This window comes from Silurus aristotelis (genome assembly GCF_946808225.1).
Source record: "Silurus aristotelis genome assembly, chromosome: 4".
NCBI classification, from domain to species: domain Eukaryota; kingdom Metazoa; phylum Chordata; class Actinopteri; order Siluriformes; family Siluridae; genus Silurus; species Silurus aristotelis.
The window spans coordinates 2,023,450-2,049,643 of NC_139577.1; the positions used below are offsets into that span (position 1 = coordinate 2,023,450).

Here is a 26,194-nt window from a genome sequence, read left to right on the forward strand (position 1 = left end):
AATACCAGATTTTAGTTGATTTCAAATGTTTTAAAAGTGTAAAATCTTCTAAAATTTCAAACCCCTTGTGGTTTCTATGTCGACATTTGCACAACTGTTTATAAAGCTAACGGCATCCATTTATTTCAGGACATTTAATCGCAACCAAATCACAATCCTTGCTCCTTCAAACAGGGACAGCCATTATGAGTCATTATAGAAAGGTACATGACACCTTTTCGAAAGACTGAAGGTTATGGCATTGATATTCTTCTCCAATTTCCAGAGCATGTGCAGAGAACCAGAACGTGAGCTAATTAAAGCCAATCATTTCTTTAAACAGCAAGAGCAAGTTTTCATAGATGGTCAAGGGCTTGAGCCACATTCATAATATTATTTATTTATTTATTTATTTATTTCTGTTAGTTTTGTGGCCTTTATCAAAACACGATCTGCCATAGTATCACTTTTAATTGGTGCTATCACTTTTTTCCCCAAGCAGAGCAAAACATCTGTTTGACTGTGTGCATCTCATATTTTATCTTCTTTTTTTGTTTAGTTTTTATCTCAGATCTTTGACCACACGCTCTAATTAAGTTTCATTATGCACAGAACAGATGTAATGCGCAGTAATGTGTTGAACTTTGCATTTCTTACTTGTGCACAGCAGGATGGATTGTCAAAAACTGTCGCTATTCAACCTGTTGTTCCCTAATACAAGTTTTTTTCCCAGTTTCACAAACTTCAAGCCAAAAAACTGAGCGACATAAGTCACTTGATACCTGAGTCACCTGAGTCACTTCTCATAGACTTCGAGTTACTGAGAGAATGTACAGGAAGGAGAAGTTTTGACCCTCTACCATCATGATCTAAGAGAAAACAGTGGTCTCTTAACTATAGAAAAGCCAAGAGTCTAATAAGCAAAGCCTTGTTTGTCACCCCTCTGGTAGTGTAGTGGTTAGTGATGCGGTCTCTGCTATCTGACTCACCCGGTTCAATTCCTACCCCTTAGCTATCCTTTAAATTGTTTAAAAAGTTTTATAAAAGAACCAAAAAAGGTCCTTAAAATCAGGTTCTTGCAGGAAATCCTGTGGCTCAATTGGAAGAGCTTTACCTCTGGGTTGAGAGGTTGCCGGTTCAAACCCCGGCCAGGACTCAAAGTTAAGAGTGTGGAAGGTTCCGGTGGCTGTAGTAAGGAAGGTGTCAGAAATGGCTGCGTGGAAGGTTGGATGTGGACGGTTTCGGAGGGTGTGTCCTGAAGCAGGGGGGCAATATCCGGGCATCTGCCCCCCCCGGTGTCTGAGAAGCTGAAAACAGGGGGTTATGAAGCAAAAACTTTAAAAAAAAGTATTGACTTAGTTTTGCATATATAGGGAAAAATTCTGTCAAAAACCTATCACCCTCACTTTTTCTGAGGCTGTGAAGCAGCAGGTCTTCACAGCCTTTGTTTACAGTCAACTACCTCATTGCTCACCAGACACTACTTTCCACACAGCTTACCCAGTGTGGGGACCAGCCAGATTCGAACCAGCAACCTCTGAGCTCAGAGGCAAGGCTTTTACCACAAAGCCATCAAGTCCCACAACACACCTTCTTTTTTTGGGGGGTTTATCGTTTGTTTCATGCTTCAAAACAAGAAATTCAGACCAGAAAGAAACACAGAAAGCAGGATTCGAACCCTGAACCCCACCAACAGCAAAATACCAGTCTTAACCCACTGAACCATCAGGAAGGACCGGCTGCGACGATTGTTTAGAGCAGGTCTATCTTTCTTTTTAACCCATCAAAACAAGAATATGAAAATGTAGGAATCAGGAATTTAACCTACCTCATGACTAGCAGACAGAAAGCCAGGTTTGAACCCTGACCACCAACATTAGCAAGGTACCAGCCTTAACCCACTAAGCCATCAAGAAAAAACAGGATAGGAAGCTTGATTAGAGCAGGTCTATCTTTCTTTTTAAACCATCAACACAAGAATTTAACGCTAAAGAAAGATGTAGGAAGCGAATACAGATGTAAGTAGCACAAGTTGAACCCACGTTGTAAATAGCAGGAAGAAAGCAGGATTCAAACCCTGATCCCCACCACCAGCGAGATACCAACCTTAACCCATTGAACCATCGGTGAGGACAGGCTAGGAAGCTTATTTAGAGCAGGTCTATCTTTCTTTTCAACCCATTAAAAACAAAAATATATCGCTAAAGAAAAACATAGGAAGTGAATCCTGATCGTGACTGGCAGGCAGAAAGCAGGATTCGAACCCTGAACCCCACCAAAAGCACAACACCTGATTTAACCCACTGAACCATCAGAGAAGACAGGCCAGGAAGTTTGTTTAGAGCAGGTCTATCTACCTTTAAACCATCAACGCAAGAATATAAAGCTAAAGAAAGATTTAGGAAGCAGAAACATAACCGACATCGCAACTAGCAGGATTCAAACCCTGACCCTCACCATCAGGGATGCACCAGCCTTAACCCACTGAACCATGGAAGAGATCAGACTGGGATGCATGTTTAGATGAGGCACAAGCCTTAAACCACTGAGCGACCACTGCTGAACAGCATGTGTGCTTTTTGGAGGATTCATACTTTGTTTCATGCCAGCGCAGTAAGAAAGAAGGCATGTAGGACCGGCTTTGAAACCTTATCACCAGCGTGGACTATATTAAGGACCATGTTCAGGCACAAGCCTTAACCCACTGAGCTACCACACAAGTGCCTTTTTTTTGGTGGAGTTATCTTTCATTAAAGACCAGGAAATCAAGAAATTAATCCAACACAGAAAGGACAGAATTGAAATGTTTTCAGAGTGGACAAGGTCCAGAAGTTTTATTTACCAACACAGCAACCACCAGCTCGAGCAGGAATTAAACTCATTTGAGTCATTAACCCTGCAGGTTCTGCCCAACATGTTGCTCATCATTAGAATCACGGGTATTTCGTTCTATATTTTTCCTTTCCTTTTCTTTTTTTTTTTCTATGACAAAATTCTTTAGATTTTCAGGTCTATCTGGGAATTAATTTCTACTAAGTAATTTGGTTAAGCCATATCTATCTATCTATCTATCTATCTATCTATCTATCTATCTATCTATCTATCTATCTATCTATCTATCTATCTATCTATCTATCTAATCTATCTATCTATCTATCTATCTATCTATCTATCTATCTATCTATCTATCTATCTATCTATCTAATTATGATGTGAGGTCCAGCTAACAGCTAAAGCAGGTAGAAGTAATAACTACTTTTTACTTAAGTACATGTCTGAGCCAAAACTTCTTTACTTTCACTTGAGTAAAAAAGTTTAATCAGCACTTCAACTTTTACCCGAGTATTTTAAAACATGAGGATCTGTACTTCTACTTAAGTAAAGAATGTGTGTACTTTTTCCACCTCTGCTGACAAGAAATGGAGGCAGTATGGGGATTCTTGGGAATTTTGCTGTAATTTGGATATGAAATTAGGTAAATTGGAACTTTCAATAAACATCAATAAATAAATACAAATGCAAGAAAATGCATTTGTATTTATGCGAAACTCCGTCAAAATCTGCTTAAATTAACTCGTAGGAAAGGAAGTAATCAGCATCAAGTGCAAGAAAGGCAACAGCTTTATTATGCAATGCAACCTGTGTTTCCCCAGAGACCGAACTAGCAGCTTATAAAAACTCCACATCAAACCTGAACAAGCATGTAGAGGTCAGTTATATAAAAGCTCCACCACTGCATTGGTACTTTAAAAATAAAATATGTTTTTCTAGTTTCGTAAAAGCCTTTTGACAAAATTAGCCAAAAAGTCATTGGTGCATGAACCCTGCAGGAAACTAGTCATTAATTACGTTAATGATGTCGCATTAAAATGAACACCTGTTTGAATGTAAATACGGATCTGACTTCATTTGTGGTCACATCAAAATTAACAACTGTGTAAATGTTGAAGTGATACCTATAGTTAACATTATATTCCTATTAAAGGGATAGTTTTTTTGATGTGGGGTTGTATGAGGTACTTATGTCTGGTCAGTTTATTACCTGTAGTACACTGCGCTCAGCACTGCTCCAGTTTGCGGAAGCAGAACGCAGTGCAGGGACAGAAGCCGACATACACTGCTGAGCTCAGGGACAAAACCGCAGCAAAATGTGAAACTTCTTAGAGGAGAATAAAATCTGTTTTTTGTTGCCGTTTCAAAGCTCAGCCGTGTATCTCGAGAGTGTGTCATGCACTGTCTACTACAAGTAATACACTGACTGGGAAAGGACCTCATGCGACTCTGCTTTAAAAAAAAAAAATGGGAAAGATGTTGAAATGATAGAAATACCTCCCACTTTTTCCCAAGTTCATACAGATGGTCTACAGAATCCACGATGTATTTCACCTTCAATAGTAATGTGGTTTGAAAATATTTCATGAGATGATCTGCATGGAAATGGCACATTTCCACCACCTTAAATGTCTTAAATATTGTCCAGCTTTTACTAGAGTGGAATATTTTCGTAATTTATTCCACCACCACAACGTTCGCTTATGTTTTGCAAACAATCCTCCACTGCACTGTTGCAATGTTACTGTGTTTTGATTGGCAGCGATATCATGCGGCGTTCCAGAAAGCCCGGGTAACGGCACCTTCCATGGCTTACAGTACACCGTGGGAAGCTCGATACGGTATGAATGTGATGAGGGCTTTTGGGCCGAGAATACCACCCTGCTGTCTGCTGTTTGCTTAGAGGATGGGACCTGGAGCAATGCAGCTTGTCCTCCTCACTGCTTACGTGAGCCCCTTTTCTACTCCATTTCCATCTCTCTACCACCAGCATGTTCGAATTTCCACCACTTAAATGAGCAGCCTCTCTTAACTCCATCCTCTCCATCTGAGAATGGTGTAGGGCAGGTAATTGGCCAAAATGACTGATAATGACTTCGGTACTAAAACCAGGTAAATGCTACTTTCCCCTCATTTTGACTTGAATTAGCTGTGACCTCTGGTACGGATATATGCCTAGAAGCTGATAATGGATGCACATATTTCCGCACCAGGTCAGCGGTCATTATAACTGAGGTTTGTAGGAAACAAAGAGACAGCACTTGGGTTATTTTAGGCTGCGTACCAACTCATTTTATTTAGTAACTGTATGATTATTTATGTTAAGTGAGTATTTTCACGGTGGCAGTTTGGACATGATGAAGCGTATCGAAAGTATTTTTTGCAAATAAATATAAAATAAATACAGGCTCTTAGAACTTTTTTGCAGACATCATTTTCCCATCATGGAGCTTCTCCATTAATGCCATTCTTGGCTTTATCCTGCAGCGATTCAGTGCCCCAACATCGAGAGTATGCTTTCAGAAAACATGGTATGGCGCCTAATCTCAGGCACGCTGAATGAACTTGGCTCTCAGATCATGTTAAGCTGCATTCCTGGCTACTACCTCGAAGGCCAAAGAACTATCAAGTGCTTGGCAAATGCAACCTGGGAAGGACTGGAGGGAAAGTCAACTTGCAAAAGTAAGCATACGCTGCTCAGACACACACACACACATATACTCACATAATTTTTGAGTCTTACACTCGAGAAGATAGGTGCATTTTGTAATGTGTTCTTACCCCTACATGGAACATTTACTGGCTTTTTTTTTTGCTGGAGCAGTCCACTACCACGGCTTGGTTACACGTCTCGCCTTATCAGCGCAAATCTAGTTATTTTAACCTGGTCATCTTTAGCCAAGACAAGTTAAACAGACCATACACCAGTGACTGAATGTGCTGTGGCTAATTCGAGGTCAGAGAGTGAATCTAGGAGAAAGCCTTAATACAGAAAACCCATGCATGTTCCTGATAAACAAGTTGATACAGCTAATAATGAATACATGCAGGATTGAATAATTTAACAGATATTCATGCATGTGTGGACTGATGCTGAATGTAAATTGCTTTTGCAATGACTTTGCTACTGAATGCTTCTACAACTGCAGAGTTCAGATAAAGTTCAGATGAGTGGAAGCTTCAGATGAGATCTGACTATAAATAACCGGGAACTGAATTGATAATGAAAACGAGGAAAAATAATTTTGTTGGTTTCATTTTTGACATTGCACTTTTTCTTTAAAAATCCACAAACCGTGGATCATATCATAGTTATTCTTCTCCTCTCCCGTGTATATGCTGTAGAAGTCATGCTAGTCATGATAAAAGCTAGCTCTCAACATTAACACTTCCTGAGTGTCAATTGTTCCCGCTTGCCTTTATCATTCGAAGTTATCTCCTGTGGGGAGTTACCTTCTCCTCCTAATGGCAAGAAGATGGGGACACTGACCACCTTTGGTGCTACAGCCATCTTCATGTGCAATACAGGCTACACGCTAGTTGGCTCCCACGTGCGGGAGTGTCAGGCCAATGGCCTCTGGAGTGGAGTGGAGACTAAATGTCTGGGTAAGAGAATTCTATATGTGCACGCTTCAGCATTTTAAACCGTACTTAGGATTTAATGGCCCATTGTGAGAGTTCAAAAGCTGTTTCCTGAATAAAAAATAGCAGTTCATTATAGTCTTCTATAAGGTCTTACTTTAAAATTCCATATTTTACCATAACTTTTAATGCAAATGCAAGTGAACTTAAAAGCAACTGATGTACCGCTTACAAATACTGGATTTTGCTGCCAGACAGTTCTAAAACTTCCAGGGTTCTTCTGCATCAGAAGAAACAATACAATCTCTAAATATATTTCCCATACAATAAAAGAAATGGGCACATGCAAGGGACAATACCTGAATTCGTCCCTCTTTTTATATTTGTGTGTTCAAAATGTTTTTTTTTATCTTAAACTACAGTAAGGGAAAAGTAAGTTTGTCCAACATAAAAATTTTGCATTATTTATGCTAAAATTCTAGCATTTATTTATTTATTAATGCAACAATTATTGCTTACTAAAATAGTTTTATTATAGGAGTGGTGAAAAATATTTCTATATATTTACTGATATTAAGTCGTGTATTTTAGTGTATATAATCATTTCTTCAAAAATGGAACTATATTGTGCTTTACTGGTCTATAGCTGGTCACTGTGATTCGCCCGATCCCATCACTAATGGTCACATCAGCGGCGATGGCTCCAGCTACAGAGACACGGTTGTATACCAGTGCAACCTGGGATTTCGCCTCATTGGCACCTCAGTGCGCATTTGCCAGCAGGACCACAGGTGGTCAGGACGAGCACCTGTCTGTGTTTGTAAGTGTTTACTTAAAGCTTTCAGCAGACCTTCACCAGTCACTAATGCATCCTTTTGCCACTTGGATATTAGCATGAAGGCCGCAGTCAATCCCTGTGGTTTAATTATAGTACAGAGTGTGACCTTAACTGTTCTTGTATATTAACCTATTTATTTTAAGCAAGAAACTAATTTTGTGTGTTGAACATATTTGCAGATTTGAATAGAAATATACCACTTTTTTTTTTTTTTTTTTTTTTACTTTATGGCCCATTTAATACTGGTTTATTTATTCAAAATGCAGTTGGAAAAATTATTTTGTCCAAGTATACGCTGATACTACTACATAATATATTACTGTGGTTTGTAACTCACACTGATTCATGCTTAGTGTATAAATATCAGGGTCCTTCTTCTCATTGTTCTTTGGTTCTCACCTGTTTATCTTTAAAAAAATAAATCAATGCTTCTAGTTTGTCTGCAGTGGTTACAGGTACGAATCATAACTATTCTGCAACAAAGAAGCCGATCTTATGTTTTTATTTACAGGTATATGTAAGAAAAGCCTGTCACAGTCGTCCTTTCAAATCAACAAAATTCAAATTCAAATTAAACATTTGAGTTTTGAATTTGAATTTTTAATTTGAGTTTTGAATTTGAATTTTCAATTCAAAATTAAAATTTCAAATTCAAATTAAACATTTAAATTAAACATGTAAATTTCTTAATTCTAATTAAAAATTTAAATTCAAATTTAAATTCGCGGTACATTCTGAACTTTTCTTTTTGTGATTTACAGCCATTACCTGTGGCCATCCTGGAAACCCAGCTAATGGACGGACAAATGGGAGCGAGTTCAACCTCAATGACGTGGTAAACTTTACGTGTAACACCGGCTACGTGTTGCACGGAAGCGCTCGAGCCCAGTGCCGCATGAACGGCCTGTGGAGCAACCCGCTGCCCCTCTGTAAAGGTAAAAGAGTTATGCAACGGCAGCAATTGTATTAAAATGCATCAGATATGAGCTAGAACCTGATTATCACTTCAAGAGGCAGTTCGACCGACACGCTGCACTGACTGGGTGACTGGAGCAAAATATTCCATTAACAACTTTACAAATAATTCAGATTCATAGTTATTTAATAATGGTTTCAAAGTGAGCCCAAAGTGGACCCTATGACATGAACTGGAACCACCAATGGATCACTTACCACAACATTTCCATCACCGATATACAGAAAAAACCCATTTATTTCGCTATCGAGCATTGTGAAGTGAGCGGAATGGAAACATTACTCATTAATAGGCCACTGAAAGTAAAATAAAGCTGTTGGTCTAATGTTGTTACATTAACATTCAGAATGTCTTTATTTATTAAACTTGAAATAGAAAATGAAATGCCTGTAACTTGGCCTTGGTAAAAGAAGCCCAGCATCATCCCCCTGATGATACAGAGACTGGAAGTGACCAACCAGCACAGATATTACCCACATAGATGTCTTCTCTCAAGTTGTGCCACAGTGATACTGTTGAATGTAGCCAACCAGTGTAAGGTCAAAACACATCGACCAGCTAGAATTGTGAGCACTCATCTGACTGCTTCTAAAACATGAGGAGATGTTGCCATGTCCTGGCCTGCTTAGACACCATTGTGAAGGTCAGTTAAATCAATCATCATGGTCAAATTCTCTTTCCTTGTGCAGAATCACCTTTGGAGAACTTTAGAGCAATTCATCTCCTGGGGATCTAAATGGTGTGTCTGATGTGCACACTGGAAGGTGGTACTTTTGTTCTGGGGCATCTCGCTATCTCATTGGCTTATTACTTTTTACTATAGGCACATTGGACATCAGAAGCTCCTTTGACAGTTTAGCAATTGAACAAAAAAAAAAGAATGAAATTGCTCTACTGACTTAAAATGATATCCACTCTTCATCTTCTTCCATGATTTGCCTCTATGCCATAAGACATTAAGGATTGTTTTGTGGGTTTTTTTTTTTTCTTCACTCCGTAGTGGTAAACTGCTCTGATCCAGGATTTGTGGAGAATGCCGTTCGTCATTCTTCACATCGTTTTCCTGAGACCTTCAGCTACCAACACACAGTGATGTATCATTGTAAGAAGGGCTTTTATCTGCTCGGCTCATCTGTGCTCACCTGCCAATCAAACGGCCTGTGGGACAGATCGCTTCCTAAGTGCCTTTGTGAGTGATACTGTCTCGCTTCTCCTCTGATTCAAACTGTGCTAATTTTGTTGATGAAATCAAAGACAAAATGTTTTTTAAACAGGAATTTTTAAAAAGATTTTGTGTTAAAACTTTTGACATTTTGACAAAAAATTTATCCTGCAAAACCAAACAATCACTTAGAAAAACAAGCTTCAATAATACATGTATGGTGGCCCAGCATTGGAGCAGGAAAAGGGGCACTAGATAACTCCAAAATGGAAAGATCTTTTTTTTATTTAGATGTTTAAAGCCCATTTCCCTCTGGTTCTTTCCTCATTTCTCCACTGCAGCTATTTCCTGTGGTGATCCAGGCGTTCCCCCTTTCGCCATCCTCTCAGGCAGGAAGTTTACCAACTTTGCAGTGGTGACTTACTCCTGCAGCCAGGGCCGAACCCTGGTGGGAAATGCCACACTCCATTGCCAGGAGGATGGGCGCTGGAGTGGATCGCCACCCTACTGTTCAGGTATAGAAAGCAAACGCTCTGAGCTTAATATCCAAAAACTGTCACTCACTCAATATATAGTTTTACAGCCTCAAACAATGACTTACTGATGCCCAAGTCAGTACATTCAGGATTAATGATGTGTGACTAAAGTGGAACAGGTGCCCTGAAGGCACTTATTAAGTTTAAATGAGCTCTCATGCCTGATTTAACCCATTAGGTTTTTCCTGAATATCAGATTATAGAAGATGAGCATTAGATCAAAACTCTGCTGTGGAAAAGCTGAGCATAAATCTATCAGTTGTTTACCAAGACACACATATATATGTATATTTTTTCTTCCAGTCTGCTGAACCGGAAATCAATATTTCTCCACAAAATGCTCATTCGCAGGTGGTAGTGTGGGTGTTTGCGGCGACCCAGGGGTTCCACCACACGGCTCACGACTAGGAGAAGAGTTTCGTGTCAGGAGCCTCTTGCGCTTCACCTGTGAGGCAGGATATATGCTGATTGGCTCCTCGGAGCGTACCTGCCTGCAGAACGGATCATGGAGTGGCACCCAACCAGTGTGTGAGGGTAAGGAGACAGAGATAGGGGACTGAGATGGAGAGGAACAAACATTTATAAATCTGGTTTCCACAGACCTGGTCTGGAGCATAAAAAAAACAAATGCTAAAAACAGACTAGCATTATGTAACGTAAACAATAGTTGACTGTAAGCTACAGAATTATTGGTACAACTGGACTGGTGAATTATATATGCGTCGTAGGATATTTATACTTATACAATGGTCTTTCTAAATTCTCAGTTTTGCGAGGCTAAAATGATGCGTGTGTACTGTTGTGTACAAGAGTAGCGCCAATTTTAATCATCGCTCTAAATGAATGCACTGCCTTTTAAACAACCGTAACCACGGTAACATACAAGCACGGGTATAATACAGAGTGAGATAGCTATTGTAAGCATTTCCTAATTATGCTACTTAGCTAAATTGATGGTTTTTGAGTGTTATGTAAATGATATGGTGATATGGGCCTGACATGCAAAATGTTTTTGATGTATACACTGCCTGGACGAAAAAAAAAAAAAAAAAAAACACCTGGATTTAAGAAAGTGCCTTCCAGTGGATTATTAATGAACTGATTATGTAGGTGATTATTGTACTAAATATTTATTAATTTTGATTATTGTTATTAAACAACCACACTAGATGTCCAATGCTTCAGTCTTGAAAAATATGTAACTCAAGATATTTTTCAGAGGGTCAAATTATTGGTCTGCTTGAAACGAGGAAGACAAATAAGCAGACTGTTGACTTTGGGTCCAACAAATGATTAAGACACGGAAGGATGTTAGCGACTCGTCATCCTCGAGGAGGAAATGTGGTCTGAAAATGAAATCTTGATTAAATGTGATCTGAATTCACTTTTTGGTTAATAAAAAAAACTCCTGGTCATGTGATGAGAACTCAAGGGACTGTGACTAAACAGCTGTGTATCCTTCAGAAAACCATCAATCAGGGAGGCTGAAAAAAAAAAGGCTTTAGTTTGATAGGGAGCGTCAGGATTGGACTATGGAGTTATGGAAAGAGATATTAACCCTATTCCAGAGTGATGTGGGGGTCTGTGTCTGTGAGGGCAACGTTATGATCTACGGTTTCTTCAGTTGGTCAGATTTAGCAATGTCATCTGCCCAAAAAGGGTCAGCTGGCGATCTGAATATACTGAAAACACTATGGGCATATTCCAAGATGATAATTCTAGGATTCTTGAAGCTCAAATTCTTGAAGCTGTAAAAAAGTGGTTCAAGTGATTTTCACACATGAGTCCAGGCCTCAACCAAATTGAGAATCTTTGGGAAGTGCTTGAGAAGACTTGAGAAATTAATGCAACTCTAGATAGAAATAAATGCTGTGACATTGCATACATTTATTGAAACAATGTCATTGCAAGCCGTGCAATAATCATCAAAATATTGGTGTGTGTGGCGTTTTTTTTGGCCACAAGGCAGCGTATATAGATGTTCACACTCACGTACACACTCATCCATTTAATTAGACACGCCTACACAGCTAATCAACCAGTCATGAAGATAAAAGGTCAGGAGCTTCAGGTAATGTTCATATCAATCATCAGAATTAAGAAAAACGTGATTTTTGATCATAGCATAACACTTGACATGAAGAGAAAAATCCACAAGAAAGGACCAAAGACTTACTCAGGATGAAGCTACAAGTCCAGTAGGCAACATCAAAGAAAAAAAATAATCCTGAACAGAAAATCAGCTTGACCCAGATGTCCAGCGTAGTCATTTGTCCACCCAAGAGTATAAACTGCTGACAGTTCCTAAAATCAGTAATTGCTGGTTAATCCAATGACCCTCGTTAGTGCAGATACACAAAATGCCCTGTAATTACAGCAAAACAGGTTTAACGCACTACATTAATGAGAGGTTGCACGAAAATTGCTCTAAATACTCCCTGTTAGCGCACAAACCCAATGATTTCTAACATCATTACACGTTATTTATATTACTACAAATTATAAATGAATATCTCGCAGATTATTTGTCATACAATGCAAGGAACATGGCGCTCAGGTGCGTGTAAAACATGAGTGTAAATACACCCGGCGTCACCAATTTCTCAATTCTTTATTTCTCACTGCCAAACGCAGTACAATAGGGCCATGGATTGTGTACACAAGATCAATAAGGTGCATTATTTAGTGGACATCCATAATTGAGTAAGGGGTTCTTAACGGCTGCTTTAAGGGAGAAGAGATGGATGGGTGCTGTGTGTGATGCAGGTGGCGCTGTCGCGGGGATACTGATAACACCGCACGAGTACTAAATGTAAATTCTAGGCTACAGGAGAAGCACTAACCTGCTGCCACTTGGAAATAACAGCTTCTAGTTTGGAAATATATTTGCCCGGAGCGGAGCCGTTCAACGGAGATCTCATTAACTCTTTATTGAACCATTTTTTTTCCTCTATTTAATAAACCGCCAGTGTTTATAGCGAGGTAGCAATTTTGCCGTAACAAATTCACAGATTATGATGAACGGCCTCGAGAGGTTAAGACTTAAAACATGTGCTCTTTGGATGATTGTTATGAATTGGGTTGCGCGTTACATTAATGGCTTTGGCTTCTTTTACAACCGTACAGTTTAGCTGGGAAACGAGTCATTTATCATACACACAAAACGTCTGGAATCATTTCTTGTTAGAAACCTCTGTTTGCCAGAAGAGTTTAAAAAAAAAAAAAAAAAAAGCTTTATCGGTTCGCCGAATGCTTGCGTGAGAAGAAAGGAAGAGTAATTTCTACGGTTCATATTTTTTTATTGTTTTACGAAATGTTTGAAAAGTCTCTGTGCACAAAAATCGTCTCAAATGAAGTTTGCAGTCTAATACAGTTCATTAAAACCACAGCGCTCATCCAACAAGGCAGGAACGGTACACATCAGATGTTTAACCCGCATTATTTCTTTAAAAAAAATCATTGATGAAGCATTGAGATCCAGGACAGGACCATTTACACAGGAACAGAATGCTGTTTTTTTTAGGGATAAATTTAGTAATCATATTCGTATTAATTAGTGAACGCACAGACAGCATCATGAAAGCAATATCCATAACCAAAAGAACGAGGAAAATCCCAGCTAACCCGAGCAGCATCATTAATTTAACAGCTGCAAAACAACATGACGACAAGCCGTTTGTGAATAACTTTCACAGCTACTAAAAGAAAATAAATGAGGGACAAGCGATTGTAAACTCCAGATAAAAATCGTAAAACAATGCAGCACAACGCAAGTGGCAATTTTCAACTTTATTAAGATACTTTAGATACTGGTGTATATGTAACCTAGACGAGGATGAGGTTCCCTCTTGAGTCTGGTTCCTCTCAAGGTTTCTTCCTTATACCGTCTCAGGGAGTTTTTTCTAATTAAAAACAAACGTACACCTATTGAGAACAATCGTTATTCATTACCACTTTATCTGTGTAAAGCTGCTTTGAAACAATTGCCATTGTTAATAGTTCTATACAAGTAAAAATTGAATAGAATTTTAGTTACAGTAGTTACTCTGTTTTCACATTGATTTCCCAGCTGTGTCTTGTGGGAATCCTGGAACTCCAGCCTACGCTAGGATCGTATTCAGTGAAGGAATGCTCTTCTCCAGCTCGGTCTCGTACGCCTGCTGGGAGGGCTACAAGACCACAGGCCTCACCACTCGCCACTGCACCACCAACGGCACATGGACTGGCTCAGCTCCGGACTGCACCGGTTAGCACAGAGACCTCCTGTCTTAAATCAGTAGAACCAGATATGTTGATAAAAGGCATAAAAGCAAGCTATAACCTGGGATAATTTTTTTTGCAAGCAATTAGTTGCTGTGAATAAACAGATAGCAACAGAGCAGGATGAGGTGAATGGAATGCTAATTAGGGCCTATAGCTTCCATTCACGTTGGCATGCTTGATCATGACATGCCTCCATCTTTTTTTGTTAACAAGTAATAGAATGAGTATCCACAAACTATGATTGTAATATCATGTCAATTAGTGGTAACAAGACTCCATTTATTGAATTGCTTAATACACGTAATTGATCTATTAGAATCTGGCCGTGTTAAAAAAAAACATAGTGATGTGAAACATATCGGGTTAATCAGCGTCTGCTTACCTGCTCAATCAATAGTTTCAAACTTGGTTGTTAAAAACATAAATTCCCTTTAAAAATACTTTTTTCATGTTGAAGATTAAACTGTTTGTGATTGTGATAAACAGATGATTTAAATTTTTTTTTTTATTCTGGACTATTTTTTAATGGAGAAAGTTTCTTTATTTATCTATTTGTTTTTGTAGTTATCAGTTGTGGAGATCCCGGTCCTATTGCCAGTGGAATTTACATGGGGAACGAGTTTACCTTCAATAAGACGGTTCGTTATCACTGTAACCCTGGTTACATCATGGACCCTCCGGGACGGGACACTATCTACTGCTCCAAAGACGGCACGTGGAATCAGACCAAGCCAAGCTGCAGAGGTAAAAAAAAAAAAAAAGATAGAATGATTGTAAGCATTATATTACTTAGATTTCCCAAACACTACAAATATTTGGCAACTGAGCAGCTATGGAGTTAAGGGCCTTGCTCAGGGGCCCAGGAGTAGCAGCTTGATGTGGCTGGGATTTAAACTAATGATCTTAGTTTAAGTCCAATCTTTTAACCACTAAGATTAATCCCTTAACCACTAAGCTCCCACCTCCCCAGAATCCTGGTTACTACAAATATAATAGTGTTGCCAAATGCTGTAATTTCCCCCAACACAATTTTGATATCATTAATACATGTATATTGTTTGATCAGTAAGTGCAGTCAAGGTGGAGAAGAGTGATAGCAGGAGTGATTTGTGATAGAAGAGTATCTGTAAAAGTAAAAGGGAAGTTTATAGGACTGTGGTGAGACCTGAGATGTTGTATGGTTTAGAGACAGAGGCATTGAGTAAAAGACAGGAGGTGGAGCTGGAGGTAGCAGAGCTGAAGATGTTGAGATGTTCGTTGGGAGTGACGACGATGGAAAGGATTAGAAATGAGTTTATTAGAGGAACAGCGCATGTAGGACGTTTTTGGGGACAAGGTGAGAGAGGCGAGATTTGGACATGTGCAGAGGAGGGACATGGGGTATATCGGTAGGAGAATGCTGAGGATGGAGCCACCAGGAAGGAGGAAAAGAGGAAGACCAAGGAGGAGGTTTATGGATGTGGTGAGGGAAGACATGCAGGTAGTTGGATTGAAAGAGGCAGATGTAGAGGACAGGGGGGTATGGAAACGGATGATCCTCTGTGGCGCCCCCTAATGGGAGGAGTTTCTTATTGAATGTATTAATAGATTTATATAATGCCAAGCTACTGAAACAATAATGTACTGGAATGAGAGCGATATGAGTTACAGCAGGAACTTCTGCAGAGCTTCTGTTGTAAAAATCTGACACCTTTCTCAAACTTGAAAAGAATTTTGATAGATCTAAAGGTTTGGGTCGTTTGTTAGCATTGTGGAAAAAGGCAGAAAAGCGCTTTTAGCCTAATTTCTTTTTAAGGCTTCAAGACAGATGACACAATCACCACAATATAAAGTGTATCAAATTGCTGCAAACAGAAGGGTTGTGTGAATATCACGATGCTAAACTCGAGTAGCTGGAATCACACATGAAAAGACTTTTTGATCTTGTTTCAATTTCTGTCCACACACACACACACACACACACACACACACACACACACACACACACACACACACACACACACACACACACACACACACACACACACACACACACACACACACACACCTTCCCAAAGCCAGAGGAATTTTTTCACTTATACACACTGAAGGAATAATACCGGCAAAAAAAGAGAGTGTAAGATCTCTTATCAGAAGTCAGGTTTGAGTCACATATACAGCGAGTGAACACACTCCAGCTTCTGAATCGGAGCTGTCTGATGTTGTGCTGCATGAGAAATGAGAAGCACACAGTCTGGGCCAAGCAGTGGATGAAGAGAATAATTCTTGTTAATCATCTCTTTCTGCTTTTATTTCATTCCAATGCACACACACCTCCACACTTACACGCCCACCCCTCCATCCACAAATGGCACGTAATCAAGGAAGAAACGGAATGTGAATAATTACAGGACAGTAGGATTCAAAGCGCTTTTATCAGGACAATGAGACAATGCTAATAATAATTACTTGTTTCCTACCTGTAGTGATAATTTGCGGCCAGCCCCCAGCTATCCGCAACGGAAAAGTGGAGGGCTCTGATCTGCAATGGGGCTCCAGCGTGGCCTACAGCTGTTTTAAGGGATATCAGTTATCTTCTCCTGGAATAGCCACGTGTGAGGGGAATGGAACATGGCGCGGTGAAATCCCTCAGTGTTTGCGTAAGTATAATTGATTCGTTATGGCTGTCGAGTGATTTTTCCTCGTTAAACAAAGCATCCTTTACTGGTTTACACTGAGGCGGTGCTATTTCTGATCTGGATGGAGAAATGCGAAAGAAATTGTACTCATTTGAAACCATCTGGTTTAACATTACGTGGGTACATCCTAAATCAATCACTGGTGGGCCGTCAGGGCCAACAAGGCCTTCTAATATATTGATATTTTATTATAAATGAATATGAATTACAATAGTCTCTATAGTGTGTATAGTTCTCTTCATATCATAGCTTTTCTGAGTGTAAGTTTGCTTTAGAGATCCAATCAGATCTCAGTCAGCCGTGAGGGCTGGTGTATCTTACAATCCATAATGCTTTGAAGAAAAGCTGGACATCGTGAGGAAAGGTCGCCCCGAACAGTTTCAAAACCACAGGTAAACCGAAAGAAATGCACAAAAAAATGCAGGGAAAACCCGGGGGGTCATTTTCACATTCATAGGTGAATATCGATGCTTTTGCTTTAGATGATGTATGCGGGTGGTGCAGCTGCGGCTCCAGTGAAAGGAGACGTGTTCAGTTGTGTTCATTTTGTTTCTTGCTTTAATAACGTCATTTATTCCCGCTGTATGAGATTCCTGTCTGTAATGCCGCGCTCTGTTTTTTACTGCGTTTCTCTATTATATTGATGGATTCTATAATCATCATAATGAGGTGATTCAGGCAGGACACCACTGAAGGCCTGGGGGGGAGATTCATGGGCTGCTACTGCTCTTAATAATAATAATATTAATAATAGACACATGGACATTGGCTCAGAGCAGAACAAAAGCCAATGTAGTTGCATGAAGCCGTTCTTTCAAATTGTGGTAACAAAGAAATCGATATCAAAGAACACAAATGATATATAGCTTATAGTTTCTATAAGTCGTCTATAAGTATATACTCACAATAAAAAGTACAAGGAACGTATACATCATAATTGGTAATATTATTAAAATAAATGTTTTTAGCTCAGATTTAAATTCGTAGATAGAGGTGGCTGTCGTAAGTACCAGGGGGAGGGAGTTCTGTAACTTAGGTGCCATAACTATAAAACCACTACAACACTGCAACCAACAATAAACTAAATATAGAAAAGTGATGATTGTAGAGAAATTTGCAGAATATTTGCTGACAGTTAAATTTACACTACAGTCACACTAGAAGGCCACAAGTTACTATTTTCCCTTGTAATTGTGTAGCTTTTAATGCTAAACAGCACAAGCTATCTGTACAAGTTTTATGCTAATTCGAAAAATGTCGATGTTTCACTCTTCGGCTTTATTGATTTATTAAAACTGATCCGAGGACTTGGGTTGTATGGAAACGTTTTTGGAATTTTTGACATGACTGTGTAAGATGCAGCTTTTGACAGGTCATTAAACTGCTGTGACATTTCCAAAACAAGTGTCAACATGTCACAATTGTGTCCTCCTGCTAGTTCTTACCGTTCGCAAGATACACAAGGTGCCTGGCCCCAATCTGCTGCTAAAGCCTACAGGTTTCTGAGTCTAATCCTTTGACACAGTGTCAGAGGAAATGTTAAAAGTGCTGGGAACTTCATGCCCCAAATAGGCTGTCATCTACGGCTTTCAGGAGAAGGAAGAAGCAACTCTCGCAGAGCAGTAACAATCCTAGAAGCAATTCTGGCTGCATGAAAACTTAAGAAGTGCAACAGTCTGACAGACAGCACAAGAACATGAACAGCCTCAGAATTTTAATCTTTTTTTTTTTTTTTTTTGCCAGAACACCTGGTGCATGAAATATTCTTTGGTCCACAGATACTGTCGCTCTATGTGGCCACTATACACTATTCAAGGGGACAACCGGTAATTATTTAATATCACTAAAGTTACAGAGAATGGCATTGAATTATACCCTCGTTCTGCTCTAATAATATAGTGTGAAGAGCTTCGAAATGCGGAAAAGGGTCAAGCAATTCGGCTGTCAGAAAGCTTCAGTAATAAAGAGTGATCACTATGTTAATAAATGTAGTTTATATTATGTTAAGACGGACATCTTATATACACGCTGATATGCCTTTAGATCCCCAGGTGGGTTTACTTTAATAAAAACACTGCTGTGTATAGAAAAAGGCGCATTATACGGTATATAAATGTGTCATTAAACTGTTTTCAAAGTGTCTAGCAGGTCACATTTTCAGCTTCAGCTCAAGGGTTTGAATATTGTGCATGTCCACACACTCCCCTTCCCCATAATAATCATACCGATAGGGAAATTAGCTCCACTTAATCCCCCATATAGGTGTGAATGTACAGTGCAATGTTCCGGATTCACCACAAGCCCTTACCGGGATTAAACACTATTATGCTGTAAAGGTTTGGCAAAAAGTAAAAGTCTGGTTTAATATACAAAAATGTTAATGTGAGAAATTTTATATGTAGGTGAAACGATCAGGGTTGCCATGTGCATATTAAACGCAGCTCAGTGGAAGTAGGACGTTCCCCAAACATCAGCCTCGGTGAATTTCTCCAATTCTCTTAGTTCTAATTTAATTTATTTGTACAGCAAACTTCAAAATGGGGTAGAGCAAAACAAACCGTTGTTAGCTGATTAAACATTGAACATTATTGTATTTACAAGACGGTAATTACATTATGTATAAACAGTGATTACAGTATGTGTAGTAAAATGTGCACTTAGCTCTGTAGTATTGAGCTTCTGTAGATGCGTCGATAGAGTGCATCATATTTAATTACAGATCTCTGTACTGAATGGATAGATGGATAAAAGAATGTGTTTGTGAGGTCATCTGGAAGAACAACCAACACCCTGGAACCGTTAGCTAAACATCAGTCACTGTCTCAGTGTTGACCCTGCTGTTGTATGTTATATTCGTTGCCTATTTGTTATAGATCAGATGAATGTCTAGTTAAAATTCAGGGGTGTCAAATTACAGATGTTTGTTTTGTCTCTTTGTTCAAATGCATCATCTATAGTTTTTGTTATAGCTTTGCTTAATGCCAGAGCATTCCTTGCATTCCTGGAAGAGCATCAATTCCAAAGTTTAATCTTAGCTAACAGTAAAAGAACGCAGGGAAATTTTAAAAGTAGGAGTTGGCGACCCCGAGACGTCAGCAATTGTAGGGAACCAGGTTTTATCAGAAAAGAGATTGGCTTTGAGATGGCAAACATCATCTAAAAATTTTATAATTACTAACAAAACTTGACCACTAGGGACATGCGCAAAATCTTTTGTTAAAAGCTATAAATGTAAAAAAGTGTTATAAAAGGTCTCGTAGAAATACTTGGTGGGGACCAGGACGTTGGCAGAGAGTAAAGCGAGAGTCAAATCATTCGCACGTAAAAATGAGCAAGAAGAAGGTAAAGCAAAATCTCCTCAATGACGAATGTTTTAAAGCAAAGTGTATGTATGATCATAACAAGGACAAAGACAACAAATAAATAAACTAGACGTGTTTCTGAAAGTGATTATGAAAAGAAGAACATTTAAGCTTTAGTCTCGGTCTTAATGGATTTAATGCCACTTTCACCAAGGACATCGTTTTACAGTGGCTAATTACAGAGAACTTCCAGTTGTCCTCTGTTTTAAATGCGAGCTCCACTGGACCGAATTATCAATCCTAGAGCTGTTTTGGTGGAGGAAAAAAAAGAACAGCCAATAAAGTTGGGTTCAATCTGACTGATCACCTTAAGAAAATGGTGCTTGCCAGAAGGTGCTAAAAGTGATTAATGCCTTGTAACGCCATGTTGTGCATCTTTTTCTAATGAGAAAAAAATGGTTGTTCTATGAAGTGTATTATTGTCATATAAGTACTATATTAAAATACATTAAGTTTGCATGAGAATGTTTTTTTTTTTTTTTGCCATCTTAAATTGTTTGTTCTGTAATCGGTCACTCCAGTAGGAATGTTTCTCCTTTCATTGGAAAACCATGTTTATTAAAAGGTACAGAAGGTATGGATGTCTGTACTAATCACTACTAGCAGGCAGCATGGATGTTGCCAGATGCTCAGTTCTTCAGTAATTTACTTCTTTGGAACACACTTTCTATGTTCTAATTTGTGTTTTGTCCAGCGGTGTTATGCGGGGACCCTGGAACTCCTGCAGAGGGCTACAGAGAAGGAATGCACTTTACCTACAAGTCTGAAGTATCGTTTTACTGCCGTCCCCCCTACTTGCTAGTGGGTTCTTCCAGGAGAATGTGTCAGGAGGATGGTTCCTGGAGCAGAATGCAGCCTTCCTGCATCGGTCTGTAATCCTCAACCCCAGAACATCTTGTTAAGTGGGGTTTAAGCTCCAGGATGGTGTTTAATGTTTGGTTTATGATTGCAGATCCTGCATATAATGCGTGTAAAGATCCAGGAACACCTGCGTACGGAATTCCACTGCAAGCTCAGGGTTTTACGGTAACAGTAGTAATCCAAACTTTTGCAAAGAACCTTCTTATGTATGCTGTAATTCTTTTTTTGTTGTTTTTCTTTTTTTTTTTTTTTTGAAGGTGGGGAGTAAGGCTTTTTTCAGATGCAGAAAAAATTATCATATCCTCGGGTCTACCACAAGAACATGCCTGGAAAATTTGACTTGGAGCGGCATGCAACCTGAGTGTGTCGGTAAGGGCTTTTTCATTAGACATGAGGGGAAAAAATTTATAAAACAAACAAAAAAAAAAGGATAATGAGGGTTCATGGCATCTCATTATTATAGAAATATTATATAACTACACTTATTCATAAAACAGATAATTAAAGGTCTGTTAGCAAGTGCAGTGTGGTTTATTCCAGTCTTATTGCCACCTTCATGAGTTAAGACCTAATGATGATTTTTCTGTCTCAAGGATCCGAAAAAACGAATGCTAATTAACTAATGCTAATGCTACATTAATGCTAATAAATATAATTTTTTATATTTGGACAATTCGGACTATAAGCAGCTACTTTTCCCCCACGGTTTGAACCCCGCGGCTTAAACAACGAAGCGGCTAATTTATGGATTTTTCCTGGGTTTTTCCCGGTTTCACAAACTTCAAGCCAAAAAACTGAACCCCATAACATTAGACCAATGAAATTTCCGAACGGAAAAAAAAAAAAAACCTCACCTGTGTATTGAGCTGCACGGCATCGGGAGAAAAACTTCCATCGGGTGACTTTTAAAAGCACAACGATGCCAAAAGATAAACACCCGAGAGAAATAGTTGTGAAAGGAAGGAGGAAGACAGTGAACAATGACTTTCTTGGTGGGCTACTGTTTAGATACAAGCCGTTGTAACGCGTTGAGTCTGGGTGAAGGGAGGAGCTCGCTAACTCCAATTACAACAGAAATCATATAAGCACAGACAGGTTTCCAAAACTCGTGCTTTTTTATTTTTCTTGGCAACAGCGTTACAGGTTAATCAAAGAAACTTAGAAATGAGCATCAGAAAATAATAAGGACATATTCCTCGGTCTTGCACACATGCAGTAATACCGGAAAAATGCGACGGCAGGCTATTCCCAAAATGCCCCTCTGCTTTTAAAGGAAGCGCAACATATTTCACCCGTTACACCGTGTAACAGACACTGTCTTTCGTTAAAGCCTGTGTAAAGTTATTAGTTTCAGTGTAGACACCTGCGGCTTATAGACAGGTGGGGCTTATTTATGAATTTACCAAATTCAGTGGGTGCGGCTTATATATGGGTGCGCTTTATAGTCTGGAAATTACGGTAAGTTTCTACATTTTGTAAAATTGTATTTGACCATTTTAGTCCTCCTTGTTTTGAATAATGGAGGTTTGGTCTGAACTCATTCACTTCAAGCGAACATTGGAGAAAAGGCTGCTAACTCTAAGAAATCCACAATAAATATGACTTAGATCATATAGTATAAGGTCAGTTCCACCACTTTACCAAAACAGAAAAAAAAGAAGTCACGGACTGCTGCCGATGCTTCAGTGACCCTAATTTGAGAACCACTGATAAAAAGCACCCTCACTTCCTGAGCCTGATTGTGCACAGACATGAGTCAACTAAAAGCAAGATGTGAAGACCGAGTTCAAACATTATGTAAGGTGCACTTAAGGCACCGGACTTTTCCCACTAACGCCACCGCACCGTCTTATCCTGCAAAATTATTCTTTTTTTTTTAAATTGTCCGTCTCATACACACGAATTGCATTCGTCTGTGCAGCTCATGTGTGCCGTCAGCCTGAGACCCCGTCTCACGTGGACGTGAGGGCTATCGACCTGCCTACGCTGGGCTACACCCTCATGTACACGTGCCAAGATGGATTCTTTTTAGCCGGAGGATCTGAGCACAGGACATGCAGGCCAGATGCCCGGTGGTCAGGCAAACCTCCAGTCTGCAAAGGTACTGATCCTCATCTGTGCTTTGAATAGAAAGTGTTTAGTAGAAGCGTTAACTTTAGTGCTTCTGTTGCTAAGGTTGCCATTTAAACACGGACGTGACGGTGTTTGCTGAGTCAATGTGAACAAACCAGGACAATGCACATACGCACTTAGTATTTATATTTACTTTTTTTTTTTTTTTAGAAGTTCACAATTGTAAGTATTTTTTTCAAGCTACAGGATGATGCAGTCACCTACAGCTGATACTGTGAGATGTGGCATATTCAACTGTCTTTTTTTTTTTTTTAATGAACCCACATGTAAGGACACCTGCAAATGTCAATTATCTGTCTTCTAGTGGGACCAAAAATAAACACCAAGTCAAAGGGAGACCCAGACATACAGAAAAACAAGATTCGGGGTATGTAAACTTTCACTTTTGCCTCGATCTCTGCCAAATTTCAATCTATTTTCAGTCACATAAATGGATGCTGTAGTCGTTATTTGTAGGTTTTCATCAAACGTCCTTAAAAAGTCTTCGCTATAAATAAGAAACGTCTCTATATAATGCGTTGTGTTATTGTTAATGTCAGTGTATTTAATTACATTTAATCATGTTTAAATCATAACCTAACTTAAATGACTCCTGGGTCCTACTGCACACCAGTTTCTTGTTTGCTCTAATGCTAGTAAGTGGATGTGTAAATGCAGAATGTTTTATTTGTGAATTACTGGTAGGATTTTATTAGAAGTCTAATCTAGCCAAATTCATATAAGCGTACGACTCTCGCAGACCAGTTATGCACTAATCTTTTTTTTTTATATATTTCCAGTGTGCATGCATAGAAATATATCGTTATTTCACTGAATTTCGCCTTGTGTTCAGTGCCTGCAGATGTGTTCTCTTTAAACTCGGGCTGGACTGGTTTCTATGAGTACCTTGGCAAGAGGCAAACTGCAACAATAACAGTCACTGCTTTCAACGCCACAACGAGCAGAGTCAATGTCACTCTTTTAGAACAAAGCGGAGTGCAGATTAAGCTTTCAGGTGAGCTGCTAAATCTTTTCAGGAAGGCCTATAAACAGCAATATGAAGGAACAAATGACATTTCACATATATGAAATTTATTTAGATCAGCTTCCTTTAACAAGCTGTAAAATTGTTTTGCATGCTGTACTGTACGATTGTCCTGTATTAGTATAATTACTCTTATAGCTGGATTTAATTCAGTCGAATTCGAATGGCCCCTAAGAATGGACAGTCACAAAGCAGGTTTACGGAAATCAATAGTTTAATATAAACTTTCCTATAAATATAAATCCCTAATGAATGAGCCACGGTGGGAGAAGGAAAAAACTCTATACACTATATAATGAGGAACCAGAAACAATAAGAACTCGTTCTTTATAGTTCCATCAGTGTTGAGGTTATCAGCTGTTCTCTGATGGACACTTGAGCGCAAAACTGTTTGTGGCAGTCCTAAGCCACTGTTACAGAACTGTTCATGTGGAGCCATCAGCACATCAGCAGCAGTGAGTGGTTTCCAATTGATGAGATCTTTACCCAGAAGAAGGGAAATAGAACGTGATTAATGTTGAAATGTAATGATGTGGAACGTCTGTGAGGCAGGTTAACTCCTGTGATCACGTTTGTGAAGGCATCTACAAACAGTTTTCGTTGAAGATGTTATATAGAATGAAATCTGTGGCAAATTTTTTAATCCAGAACACAGTACGTCATTGACAAACCATAAAACAGCCTTCCATCCTGAAGACTCCAGAAGAATCTAACTGACTCCTTTCACAAATGTCAATTATTTTACATTTTTTAATTTGTCGCTTTGTTATTATTCGTGTCATACAAGTCCCCAGAAACAAGATGTTACTATTGAAACAATAACATATAAAAATAAAACTATCATTTAAATAATTCAGAATTTCCATCGTAGCAAATAAAAATCAGCCGCTTCGTATAATTCAGATTCAACAATGTGGTGTAATTTATAAAATTGCTCATGCCTGAACCATTTATTCATTTAACATTTCTGTTAAACAAGTTGATGTCAAAGCTGAATTAATTTTCTTTGTCTTCTGCAGGGACGTATAAAAAAGAAGAAAACCATTTATTACTCAAAGTCTACCAAATACGAGGTCCAACAGAGCAGTACTTCATTAAATTCAAAAACGACAACTGGGCTATGGATGGTTATGTAAGTGCCACAAAATAACTCTACATTCTTATGGAAATTAGAGTTTTAGAACCACAGTGTGCTTTCTTTAAGTATTGAAACTGTAAAACTCTATAAAAAGAAGCAGGCTTTGCTACATATACAGTCCAAGTATTGGAGCAGTAAGACCAACACATCTCTATTTGCTACTCTTTGAAGACATTTTCAGCTTTAATCTTTTTATATTTACATCCAGAATATTAACGCAATACACCGCATTACACGTTGGTGGCAGATTATGCAGTTGAGCAATAGTTCTGGAACAGATACAAGTAAATGAAGGTTTTCCAGGCTTGTATTACAGCTTCTTTCAGTTTCTTCCATGTTGCTTCTCTTTTAGAGGCTTTTCCTTGATGAGGTCTTTCCCAAGCAGATTGGTTGCATTTCTTAGTAAATTGAGAGACACAAAATCTGTGGAGAATTCAGATTCAGCAGCTATGCAATGAGCTTGTATGTTGTGAATCATGAGATTCACATCAGATCCTTTCTTTCACCACAACTTGGACTTTCCGTAACTTGGGTACAAGTTCATTTTGGTTGCACTAGTTTTGTGGCCCATATCTGTATTTCTTTACGAATTTCAATCTGATTCTTGCTACTGATGAGTGGTTTACATCTTGTGGTATGACCTGTATATTTTTGCTCTTTTCTTCAAATATTGGATTGTGATATCCCAGTAGGTGGGAGTCATGGTGTTGGTAAAGACATGGACTGCTCAGAATCATAGTTGTTTTGACTGTTTTTGTGTTGTGTTGGTTTGATGTCTGATGGTTGTTAGAACCAGACATCATGTTTCTTTTGTGAAATGCTTCTAATCT

At 38.9% G+C, this 26,194-nt stretch overlaps 1 protein-coding gene and 1 long non-coding RNA gene across 12 annotated transcripts in view; one reads left to right on the forward strand and one right to left on the reverse strand.

Moving 5' to 3' along the window:
* The window catches only part of LOC310724820 (CUB and sushi domain-containing protein 1), a 368,464-nt gene that overhangs the window by 334,772 nt on the left and 7,498 nt on the right, over window positions 1–26,194 (forward strand). For all 11 annotated transcript variants that reach the window (XM_083539181.1, XM_083539178.1, XM_083539179.1 and 8 more), the window contains 18 exons: window positions 4,574–4,759; window positions 5,299–5,493; window positions 6,244–6,417; window positions 7,040–7,213; window positions 7,993–8,166; window positions 9,208–9,396; window positions 9,711–9,884; window positions 10,257–10,439; window positions 13,975–14,151; window positions 14,733–14,912; window positions 16,634–16,807; window positions 20,903–21,076; window positions 21,161–21,234; window positions 21,327–21,438; window positions 22,991–23,170; window positions 23,507–23,569; window positions 24,035–24,196; window positions 25,246–25,358. In XM_083539181.1, coding sequence (XP_083395307.1) covers window positions 4,574–4,759; window positions 5,299–5,493; window positions 6,244–6,417; window positions 7,040–7,213; window positions 7,993–8,166; window positions 9,208–9,396; window positions 9,711–9,884; window positions 10,257–10,439; window positions 13,975–14,151; window positions 14,733–14,912; window positions 16,634–16,807; window positions 20,903–21,076; window positions 21,161–21,234; window positions 21,327–21,438; window positions 22,991–23,170; window positions 23,507–23,569; window positions 24,035–24,196; window positions 25,246–25,358 — 2,858 coding nt within the window. The remainder of the gene's footprint in view (window positions 1–4,573; window positions 4,760–5,298; window positions 5,494–6,243; window positions 6,418–7,039; window positions 7,214–7,992; window positions 8,167–9,207; window positions 9,397–9,710; window positions 9,885–10,256; window positions 10,440–13,974; window positions 14,152–14,732; window positions 14,913–16,633; window positions 16,808–20,902; window positions 21,077–21,160; window positions 21,235–21,326; window positions 21,439–22,990; window positions 23,171–23,506; window positions 23,570–24,034; window positions 24,197–25,245; window positions 25,359–26,194) is intronic.
* LOC310724850 overlaps window positions 25,366–26,194 on the reverse strand; it is a 37,062-nt gene continuing 36,233 nt past the window's right edge. The window contains exon 4 of the long non-coding RNA XR_014533182.1: window positions 25,366–25,787. This is a non-coding gene — a long non-coding RNA (uncharacterized lncRNA). The remainder of the gene's footprint in view (window positions 25,788–26,194) is intronic.